This window comes from Lonchura striata, chromosome 12 (genome assembly GCF_050655825.1).
Source record: "Lonchura striata isolate lonStrDom1 chromosome 12, ASM5065582v1, whole genome shotgun sequence".
Lineage (NCBI taxonomy): Eukaryota > Metazoa > Chordata > Aves > Passeriformes > Estrildidae > Lonchura > Lonchura striata.
Window position 1 is genome coordinate 12082687 of NC_140714.1, and position 11909 is coordinate 12094595.

The 11909-nt window shown below is 55.5% G+C and overlaps 1 protein-coding gene across 2 annotated transcripts in view; it reads right to left on the bottom strand.

Annotated features, from left to right (window-relative positions):
- The window catches only part of NCKIPSD (NCK interacting protein with SH3 domain), a 50879-nt gene extending 45967 nt beyond the window's left edge, over positions 1 to 4912 (bottom strand). Inside the window, exon 1 of one of the 2 annotated variants that reach the window (XM_021532341.3) lies at positions 4659 to 4912. In XM_021532341.3, coding sequence (XP_021388016.1) covers positions 4659 to 4829 — 171 coding nt within the window. In that variant the 5' untranslated portion in view covers positions 4830 to 4912. Of the gene's footprint in view, positions 1 to 4138; positions 4281 to 4658 lie in introns of those variants that run through there. The other variant, XM_085590526.1, reaches the window with a different exon arrangement.
- Between the last annotated feature and the right edge of the window lie 6997 nt (positions 4913 to 11909).

An 11909-nucleotide genomic window follows, 5' to 3' on the forward strand; every position in this document is an offset into this window, starting at 1 on the left:
GGTGTGGGATCAGGCTGGAGGAGCAGCCATGAGCTGTGAGACCCACCCTGGCATACCCTGGTCTGCAAGAAAAGGCAGCTCCTACACTACCTCACTCTGCACCACACAATTCCAGTCCTGAACCTAGGTCAATGCTACAACAAGAAATATGGCAGAATGGTTTGGGTAAACAGAGAGTGCTCAAATTTCTCCCTCACAGAAACCTGACTTCTTTGCAGCTGGGGAGGTGACACAACTCCTGTGCCTGCCTGATCAGAACTACCTGTACTCTGCTGCTACACACTTGCTCATGCTGCAGGAGAATTTTAGTTGTTGCTAGGCTGCACAAAGCAGTCTCTTATTTTTATCATGTCTGTTTATTCTTGTAGAAAAAGATACTGCAAACAGCAATCCAAGGCATCCTCAAAATGCCTGTTACACTCTTTGCTTGGCTTCATTTTCTCATCAGACAGTCCAAAGCCTCTTGGCCATGAGAATACACACCTTTGCACCTAAACAGACCTTTCCTTGCTCCTCCAGGGGTACAATGCAAAAGCATGAATAGAGACTCAAAATCTAGATTACAAACAATTTTTCACTTATTCCAAATAAATTTAAGGTAATTTTGGAAATTACATCAATATTAATTTCAAAGTTGTTTCCAAATGGCTTAATACAGCTGGACAGCAAATTTGGAACAGCCAACAGGCTAAACCATTTCCACTTCATCAGAAAATATCTCCCTGCAACTTAGCACTTATTTTTGCACCCCTGACATTTACCAATAGAGCATTGTAAAGCTGCCATTTCCCTCCTCGGCATTTAATGTTAACACTTTCATTGACAGGCAATGCAGCCTGGGTCTGTGCAGACACGAGACACAACAAGATCAGTTGTGGTGCCTGGTGAAGCTGAGAGCTGCAGCAGCCCTGCTGCTCCTGGATGTGGGTCCCACAGCAGGAGCAAACCACCATGGCCAGCCCCTGTCCTGCCAGGAGCAGAGCAGATCAGCTTTCCTGGCAGGGGAAGTGTCACCCATACTCAGCATCCTCCAGGACAACCACTCCCTCTGTGCTCCTGGTGCTGCTGTGCCACTGCCGCAGCCTGAAATCTTCATCCAGAGCTGGAATAACTCAACATTCCCATACAAAATTCCAGGTTCCATCATAATAATAGCAACATAGAGCTATTTATCCCACAGAAAGAAACCTTATTATTTGCTAGGCTTAGCATTTGTCCCTTCCTGACACTGAGTGAACTTCCTGTGCCTAAGCAAGCTTTCCAAATTGAATCTTTTACAGCTGCACATAAAGCTTTGAAAAGCCTATCTTCTGGAGTGACTGTCTGACTGCAGAGGACACCCTAAGCTCCATTTTAATCTCCACATTTTTCTGCCACTCATACATCACTTAAGCATCAGCACACAGCTGGAGACAAAAGACCAACCTCATGCTGACGGGCACTTTGCTGTTCAGTGGGAAGGCCTGGCACTTGAGTGGACAGTTTTGCTGCAGCAGTATTCACCTGGCATTAGATATTAGCACATTTCTTGCTCCACCAGTAGCTGGAGGCCACTACCCTCATGCTGTCACTGGCACAGTGCTGGGTACATCTTTTCACTTGTCTGTCAGCAGCACCCACAGACTCTGAGTACATGACCTTGCTGGGCATTATCATGCCTGCTGGCGTCAAGGCTTCCCAAGATCTCCACCAAGGACATGCAGAGCCAGGGCAAAGCCACAAGTGAGGCCACACAAGCAGCTCTCTCTCTGTGCAGTCCACAAGCTGCCCCATTCAGCAGCACAGCCCGATGTTCCCCTCTTGCTGCTTTACGCCCTCAGCATCTATCCCCAGAACAGCACTCGACTTGAAATGACTCTTAATAACCCAAACAGGAGCTAAAAGGGAACTACAGAAGAGTAAAATCAGCAGGAATATCAGCTGAAGTTGGGCGTTTCTAATCGACTCAAATTAACTTCACATCATCTGTACCTTCTGGTGCTCTGGCTGGGCCCAAGCTTGTTACTTAGGGGCATTCTAAGGAGGATTTGTTGGTGGAACTTTCCTTTCCCCTCCAACTAACTCTCCTTTAACAACAATACTGAGCCAGAAGGATTTCAATTAAAAAACCTGCAAAAATAAGCATTAAAAAATAACTGGGAATTATTTTTTCTTGTAGAGAAGCCAAAACATCAATCCCATATCCATGAAAGCTGAGGAGAAAAAAAAAACCCTGAAATGCAAGAGGAGCTCTGAAGAAAACTAATATTCCTAATAGTGCAGAGCAGCAAGAGCAGCCTCCCTCGTGAGCATCCTCTCAGCAGGTTGCTGTGAGGGGCTCTGACTGTTCCCCACCCTACTGCTCACCTGGAACCTAACTGCACTGCTGAGGAAGGCCAAGCTTACCTTTACAATGGTGACTCCTGTTGGCCACGCTCTCTCCCTGCTAACACCAATCATTAACGGTGTTTTTCCCTCCTGTGATTGGGGCAGCATTAATTACCTCCCAAACCGCTGTCACTAATTGGTCTCTGTGTCCTTATTTAAGCAAAACTGGGTGACAAAATGTTTGCACTCCTCCTGGACATTGAGCAAACAGTCTCAAGCACACTCTCAGTGAGCAGATGCTTTCTGCCATGAATAAACACATGTTTTAACTTCACATCAGCTCTTCAGAGCTGGCAAGATGCAACAACAGAAAGTCAGTCACAGACACGCAGGATGACTGCATCTGCAGAGCAGCAAATTAGATCCTGCTGCTTCACACATCATCAACAAATTCAGGTGCTGGAAATTTAATGGCCAAAACACAGATCAGCAGATGCAGGGAAGACTCTGTTTCCCGCAACAAGGTCTAAAGGCATCTGGGAAAGTTAGAGTTGAAGTAGAGGAAATGCCCACAAAGTCCCCAACAATGCTGCTTTAATACCAGTGCATTACTAACATGTCAGGAGTTAGCCTGGCAGACTGCAAGCTGTGTTGAGGCTGTAGCAAAATATGATGTTAGAAATTAATGTAAAGTCATAGAATAAATACTTTTCCTGTAAGATTTTGAGATGTATACTAGCAAGGTACCTGCAAGAAAAACTGGTATGAGTGAGCAGCCTAGGAGAAGGCTCCTGCACCCACAGCAGCGAGAAGACGTCATGCCACACAAGCAAATGAAGCAAGAGACTGCAGAGAGGAAACTCATGAGCAGCAACCTGGAGCTATGCCACTGTGGGGCTTTAACATCTAGCAGTTAATAAGGTCTTTGCTCTGTAACTAAATAGCTCCTGTACAGAGCTTATTAAAGGCTTATTGATTCACAAGATGTCCCCTTCCATCAGGCCATCCTGCCAGGCTGCAGAAGAGCCCTGGCTTCACAGGACGAATGGACCAAGTGGCCATCAAATGACCTGGTGTTGCCCTGACACACATACACACTCTCCTGTTAAAGCTTTCTCACTGGAGTGTTCTGCAAAGCCCACACCCACACTTACTTACAGCCTGAGTTTCTGCTAATCAGAAATTCAATGGCATCTGAAGGAGCAGCAGCAGCACACTAAAATAAAGAGGGTTGTCACCATTTTCAGACAGATGCCAAAAGGCTCCTTTGTAACATTCACATGCATTTCTGTGCAGTTACCCATTCACTGATGCAAAGTCTTCAGCATCCAGGTCCCACAGCTATCCCGTGGCCCAAAAGTACAAAAGCCCCCATGAATTAGTTCTATATGAAATACCCGTTTTAATTATAGAAGCCACACTTTCCTCCACTAAGCAGCCCTTGCACGGTACAAGTTACATGCAATCTCTTTCCCATGACACTTGCATGGCACAGTGCTTACACCCCAGCAGCAAACGGTGTACTCCATCCTCTGACCCCAGTTAGGGCCACAGCAGGTGCTTGGACCTTGGGTAATTCCCGGTATCATCAACTTGGCTGTAAGTGCTGCCATGGCAGGCAGCTGCCATGGCTTCTCCTGGCCCCCAGGACAGCAGGGGTGTGCTGTGGGTGTCGTGGTGTGTTAGTGGAAGGAGGACAATCACCCCTCACTATCCTCGCAGTGTCAGGGTGCCAGACACACGGAGCCCCCAGGCTGAGCAGCCAGCACGGAGATGGGGAGTGCACTAACTTACACCAACCACGGCTGCTGGCCGGGAGATTCCAGTTTACCTGTAATCATGTTTACTCCTGGGAGGAGAATCCCCCTCAGCATCTCCCAGGGATTCTCCTAGCTTCCTCTCCCAGTTCTGCAGGCGTGAACAGCCCGCCAGACTTTCAGGCCCCGGAGATCCGTACCCAGCCCCCTTCCTCCGGATGAGCCTGCTGAGATCTCACTTTGTCCCTGCCCCGCAGGGCTGGCGCTCCCCAAGCCTGACACCACAGGAGATGAATCCTGCCTCCTGCCACCACGGGATTCCCATCCCACAGTGTCCCAGACTGCTCCCGCCTGCCGCAGACCCTGCGGGGGCAGCCACAGAAGTCGCACACCCGTTTCCCCAGCCGGGCCGGCGGCTCCCGGGGCAGACCCGCGAGGGACGCGAGCGGCTGGGGCTGGGCTGCTCCGAGCCTGGGACAGCCGGGAAAGCCCCGCTGCCGCCAGGGGCCAGGGCAGCGCCGCCCGCCCCGGGAGCTCCGGCAGAGCCGCCCCCGCCCGGCCCGGCCCGGCCCGGCCCGGCCCGGCCCGGCCCACCTGCAGCCGCTGGAGGTAGGAGGCCGGCGCGTAGCCCGTCTCGCCAGAGCCGGCGCGGGTGACGAGCCACCAGTGCTGGTTGCTGCGCTCCAGCAGCAGGAAGGTCTCTCCGGCAGCGAAGGGCAGCGAGTTGGGCTCGGCCGAGCGGAAGCTGTACAGGGCCCGGTACATGGCGGCGGCACCGGCACCGGCAGCACCGGCACCTCGCCCGCCGGACCGGACCGGACCGGGCCCGCCCCCGCCCGCCCCGCCCACACGCCGCCGCCGCGCCGCCCCCCGCGCGGCACCGCCCCCTGGCGGCCCGGCGGCGCCACTGCCCCCGCCCCGCGCGCCCGCCCCGAGCCGCCCGCTGCGCCGCCAGGGGGCGCCAACGGCTCGCGCAGCGCCCCTAGGGCGGCAGCGACACCGGCACCGACACCGGCACCGATCCCGGTACCGGCACCGGCACTGACCCCGGCACCGACACCGGCACCGACCCCGATCCCCGTACCGGCACCGACACCGGCACCGACACCGGCACCGACACCGGCACCGATCCCGGTACCGGCACCGGCACTGACCCCGGTACCGGCACCGGCACCGGCACCGATCCCGGTACCGGCACCGACACCGGCACTGACCCCGGTACCGGCACCGGCACCGGCACCGATCCCGGTACCGGCACCGACCCTGACACCGACCCGGCACCGACACCGGCACCGGCGCCGGCACCGATCCCGGTACCGGCACCGACCCTGACACCGACCCGACACCGACACCGGCACTGATCCCGGCACCGACCCGGCCACCGACCCCAGCATCGACCAGGCACCGACCCAGGCACCGACCCGGACTGACACGGCACTGACCCGGGTACCGACCCGGGCACCTGCACCGGAGACTGACCCCCAGAACTGACTCACGGGCCGATGCCACGGGACAGACCCACGGAACCCGGGCACTGCCCCCGGGCCTGACCCCCGGGCCTGACCCCGGCACGGACCCCGAGGGGCCGTTCACAGCATCCATTAGGCCGGGCGCTTCCCCGGCACCGGCCCGTTTGTGTCCCTCCTCGGTCACACCGTGCCTGGGTTACTGCCGGCCCCTGGGGTCGCTGCTCCCGCCTACCGCCCATCGCCCACCGCCGCCCGGCCCCTCTGTCCCCCACCGTAGCCCAGCTGGCCACGGGCACATCGCTTCCCCACTGAATCTGCCCGTCGTGGCGAGTGTCCCTGAGCACCTCTCCTCTCGGAATGCCGTACTGCAGCACCCGGTGCCACTGAGTCCCTGAAGCCCTTGTGTGCCCACCAGCCCCACCCTGGGTGCCACGAGGGCTTCCCCCAGCGAGCTCCCCTGGCCCGGTCCCGTTCCCCAGCACTCCCCTAGCATGGATCGGGGCACGACCAGGGCTGGCTCTGACCTGCAGTGGACACAGTGACCTGGCACATGGCCATGGCACAGCCCATCAGGCCTGGAGCTCTCCATGAAGACACAGCAGCCCCCAGTCCCATTCATCTCTTTGCCCCATTCCAGGAGAACAACCCTTTTGGACACTACTCCAAGTAGCCCAAGACCCCTGCAAGCCACCCCACCTCCCCAAGATATCAGCAGCTTCCCTTGATCCCTGCTGCCTGGGGATCTGAGCCCTTCTCACTGTCCCAGGGAAGTGGGTGGCAGCCCTGCAGGGCATGGTTCCCTCTCCCTCTTCCCCAGGCAGGGTTTTCTCCATGCTGTCCTAGGAACAAGACAAATTTTCCACCTGACAAAGCCAGCACAGACAGCCTAGGAGCTGGGTGGGTGGGGACCTGGTTACAGCACCCAAGCCCACCACAAAGATATCCCTCATCCATCCTGCCCACCTCTGCCATCCTGCTGGGATGCAGGGATGCAGAGATGGAACAGTCCACAGATCCTCGCTCACAGTTACAGGGGGGTTTAACTCATTGAGAAACCATTCACAACCCAATCCAACCAGTGGTAATACAATAAAAACCAGGCTTGCAGCAGCCACAACCCCCTGCCTGCTCCCAGCACAGCCCACCCAGGCCCTCACTTTTCCCAGCACTGGCAGTGAGGTAATTCATTCTGTTCCTGGTTACGCAGGGATGGAGGATGGAGTGGGAGTGAGCGGTTGCCTAGACTCCCCCACTGCGGCGGGTACCGGGAATCACTGCGGTAGCTGAAGTTGGGCACACTCAGGCTGAAAAAACAGTGGGGTGCTTTAGCTGAGAACTGTGAGATGTAACTGGGGCTGAATCCTTCAGGAGCCCTTCAGGTCTGGACTTCCTGCCTGGTCATAGTCCCTTCCAGGTGCCCAGCAGGGAAAGCGTGACAGTGGGCAAGGGCTGGGCAGCTGGGATCACCACTGCAGGAAAGAAAACATTCCCACTTGTGGAGCCATCCATATCCCATGCGAACAGGATTCTCTGCTTGCCCGTCCCCTGCCCAGTTTGGCTGCAGTGTTCCCCCTGCCACTGTGTCCCCACTCCAGGTGAGCCCTGGCCATCCCTTGGCACAAGCCCAGCTGTTTGTGCTGGAATAACGGCGCTTTGTTTCCACGAAGTCAGCAGCACAGGCTGTGCTGGCAGGCAGAGGCAGCTGAGGGGGATGCAGGCACCCACCAACCACCTCCCACGTGCACAGCAGCAGCACCCCAGTCTCCTCCTGTGCTCAGCACAGCATCCCAGCTCTCCCAGACAGCAACTGGGAAGGATTTCCTCTGTAAAAGGCCCCTTCTTCTGCATCTGAGTAGAATGCAGAGCCCAGGACAAATTCCTGCTGCTGAGGAATCAGCTCTGAATTGCAAGTGCCAGGTGATTATATTGGGCAGGGAGGGGCAACGAACAAGGATCCTGCTGCGTCACTTGCAGATGATTTTTAAAGCTGAACTTGAGACCTCAGGAAAATAATACTCGCATCCCTTGCCCTCAGAGCCTTGGGGGACTTGGGTCACTGTAAGCTGTGAAGGGCTCAGTGCATGCGTGGCAGCCCCCACACTCCTGTTTTCCTCCAGAGCTGTGGAGGGGAAGTGTTGCACAACAGCATTCATATGATTGGAACACAAACTTGCCAGCTCCACATACACTTATATAATTCTGCACCGTCTGCTCGTCAACACGTTGCAAAACAGCAGTGGGATCAATCACTCCACTTTTAGGTATACAAATATTGTTGCATTCCCACCAGCTTTCTCTGGGTGAAAAGTCATAGGGATGTGAGGTGTTGTGAGGACCCCAGGCCCAAAGCTCCAGGGACAATGTCTTCAGTGTGCCCTGCAGGGGCTGGGGATGTCCAAGGCCAGGATGGCCAGGCATGTCCTTATTTCCCGGAGTCCTGATGGCCCTACCTCCTGGAAAACCTGGCTAAAAGGCTGTAGATAGGACCCTCCAATTGCATACATCAGTATCACTTCCAGAAGATCTCACCTCTCCGACTACATCAGCTCCCTTATGGGAGAATCCCCCAAACCTGTGCTGCCTGCCAGCAAGCTGGGACGGGTCCTCTGCTGGGCAAGAGCAAGCCCTGCTCCTGCCTCTTGCAAGGAACACAGTGATCCGTGCTGAACCCGAAAACACCCGCGAGGAGCTGCTCTTTTGATGGCCGCTTCCCCATGGAGCACAACATGTGGAGAAGCTGAAGCTGCCGGGGTAGTGGGTGGCTCTGGGACCGCTCTGTTCCTCCTGCCTGCCGGGCCGAGGTGCCCGCAGGGCTCCTTGCGCAACGAGTCCTGCACAAAGCTGGGGCTGGCTGGGGCCCAGACCCCTCCTGTGGCCGGAGGAAGGAGCAGCCAGTGCCTGCCAACAGCTGCACTTCCTAGAAACAGAAGAAGACAGAAGGTCGAGAGAGTTGAGGGATGGTGGAGGGGGGGCCGGGGGATGCTGTGGGAAGGATTGAGGCGCTGCAGGTTACAAGGCGAGCAGCATACAGCCTTGCGTGCTCTGTAGCTTCTCTTCAGGAAAACAAGCTCTTTGGCTTCACACAACAGCTCCCTGTTCTTTGTTAAACTCTGCTCATGTCCAGACCTGAGGAGCCCCTTGCCAACCCACGTACTCCGTGGGCCGGCACTGCTCTTTCCCATCTCTCCCTGCCGGGGCAGCTCTGCAGGCTCCAATGCCGTGCTGTGGAAACAAGTGGCTCAGGACAATGCCACTTTATCTGCCACCAACCCAATAGCCAGACAGAATTAATTTTGAGTGTGAGGGAAGTGGAGCACAGGGGTGCTTGGCAGCAAGAACACCACTCCGTGGGCTCCCCAGACTGTCCTTCCAGCTGCAGGGCTGCTGGGTGAAGGACACTCCTGGCTTCACATCCATCTCCAAGCAGGCCAATGCTGCCTTGCCCAACACTACCCTGCTCACATTCTTTTCTCATTGCATGTGGGAAGAGCTGCAAAACACAGGGTTGCCTGGAGTGCAGCAGTGGCTCCTGCCTCTGTGGGCTGTAGGAGCTCCTCTGCTTCTCTTTCAAAGAGAAATTGGAAAGACTCCATGGGGCCAATGCAACCTATCACAGCTCAGCTGATGGGGACACTGCTATGGTGCAAACCAAAGAAAGAGAAGACAGAGCCCATCACCTCATCTGGAGCTGGCAGCCCAGCATGGGAGGTAGCAGCCTCCACCATGTGAGGCTGTTTCCAAGGGTTACCCTTTGCTGCCCATATGGATTGTGGGGCAGGGAGGGAAAGGGACCATAGCCCCTTTACATCCTTTCTGTGAAGAGGAGCCCTGGGCTGGTGAGTGGGTGCAGTGGGCCCTGGTGAGCAGGTGAGGAGTTCTGGGATGGGGATCCCCACTAATGGAACATGGTGCTCAGCCTGGTGGGGGCCATCTCCAAGGTCTGTTGTGCTTTCATTCAGGCATCTGAGTTACAAGTTTTGAACAAAGGCCAGGCAACAGAGGGCTGGGGGAGGCCCCTTAGCCAAACCTCATTTCCATACCACTGAAGGAAAGTGGCTTTGCTCCCAGAAAGGGACACAAGCCATTCATTCCCTGCCCCCTCTGCCCTGCCCTACATGACTCCAAGCTTGGGCACCATTGGAGATGCCCACAGAGCAATGCAGGACCCTCACCCTGTGCCAAGGATGGATCCATGCACAGGATGGACAGACAGTGGCTCCCAGCCCCATTACAGCATCACCAGTTTTGTTAGCCTCCAGTTAAACAAACTTAAGCCCACCACCATTAGAAACAGGGAAGGCACAGCTGCTGGGCCACACACAGCACCCGCTGTCTCCAGCAGTGGGTGCTCCAGAGGTACCAGAGTGCAGGGTCGCTCTGCCCCTGTGTGCTGAGAATCACTCTATCTGCAGTGGCTTGGTTTGAGCCCTTGCAGACCCAGAATCACAGAGTCAATCATTCTTCTCTGCGCAGGGAGCACAGCAACTTCGGGCTGCTGCCCTGTGAGATGTCACTGCTTGGCAACAAGGAAATACTTTGGTCTCACTCCATAAAAGGCATTTGTGTGTCCCTCCCCACTGGCACAGACCCAGCCCAGGGGAAGAAGTCCAGCAGCTACTCAAGAGCCAGCAACACAGGATGGGGACAGTGCAGGGATAAAGGTGCCCTCTCCTCCAGCAAGGCCAGGGGCTTTCCTCTGCCTCTTCTTGCTTCTTTCCTGCCCAGCCCCAGTGCCAGGGAGGCTACCTACCAAAAGATCCTGGCAGGTCCACAGAACACCCCTCACCCCTCACCTCAGTCCCCAGTGTCCTGCCAGCAAAGCAGAGCTCAATTCACTGGAGAAACCAGTGCCAGCTGCAGGAATGCGTTTCATCTTTAGCCAGCTGATGCATGGCAATTCCCATCAGCCACCCCAGTTTTGGGCTACAAGTGACCTATTTATGTAAGGCAAGCTCTCCATAAGCCTGGGGCAGGTGCAGCATTCTCCAGGGACTGCCATAGGAAAGCAGGAGCAGGTACCTAGGGGCCTGGACCTCATGCTCTCTCCCACCCAGCCTCTGCAAAGTCACCAGTGCAGGGTCAGGCCCAGCACGCTGCAGCCACCCTGGTCAATGGTCCTGCTAGGGCAGGGCTGTCAGGAAAAGGTGGGTCTTCTCCAAGCATCAGGAAGCAGACAGGGAGGAGACCAGACACAGGGGAGCCTTGAGGAACAGGGACGTGCGCTCAGCATTGTCCTCCATGGAGCAGAGGCTGTAGAAACTACAGAATGGGGGCTCCCTGCCAGGGCACAGGCTGTTCCAGCTTCTGTCCCCCATCCCAGCAGCAGGGCTGCTCTGTGGAGGTGCCTCTCCCACATTGCAGAGCTCCCCAGGACACATGAGGGAGCCAGCGTAGCTGTCCCTTCCCAGTGCTCTTGCTGGCACAATCAGCACAGAGGGAAGCTCACAGTCCAGGGAGGACCAGAGCTGTGAGGAGCCATGCTCAGAGCATGCACATGAACAAAAAAAAGCTCTGGAGTCTATTCCTGAGCACAACTGCTGCTCTCCCATTATTCCACCACTGTCCTTTGCCATGGCCCAACAGGCAGGTGACCAAAAACAGCCTCCCCAACCCCTACTCATCCCATTTCTGTCCTCCAAGGCACAGGGCTGGAGAGCCATTTACAGGGATTTACATACAGCTATTCACCCCCCCAGCATGTTGGCAGTTACACAATTGCCTTTCCACAAATAAGGAAGTGCTCGGAGGGATGTGTACAGAACAGCATGGAAGGAAAAAGAAACCTGCTCTTGAAGTTTGCAAGACAGTATCCTATTTAGAGGTACTTGCACAGGGATTGCCCCTTTTTTAACCTTCAAGGATGTGGTGCAAGGAAGGGATTTTTCCTCCTGATGTTTTGCTGTTACATAATTCAAAGTAAATAACAAAAAAAGTCTTTGTTCCTGCTCCCTCCTTCCCAGCTGCTGCAGCCTAGGAAGCTCCCAACCACCTTGCTGTTTTGGAGCCCTGGCACAGCATCTCTTAATCCTCAGACAATATTGGCAAAAGGATTTTAGCAGTGCTGGCCTGAACCCACAGGGGCAGGTCCCTCCACCTTCCTGCAGCAGCACCAATTGCACCTGAGGGTTTGCTATTATTCTGCATGGATCCCCCAGTGCTCCAGCTCTGCTGAAACCAGGTCTAGCTGAGCTTACTCCGCGCTGGCAGTGTTTCTGCAGCTCCCTGCCTGTACCCAGGGCTGTGTCTGCAGGCTTGTTCTGCAGCTTGCATCAGAGCAAATGCGATTGTTCTCATCAGATTTTATGAATTCCCTCCAGAGTTCCTACGTAACACAAGTGCATTAGGGGACTTTATCCCTGCTAATTTCAGATGACAA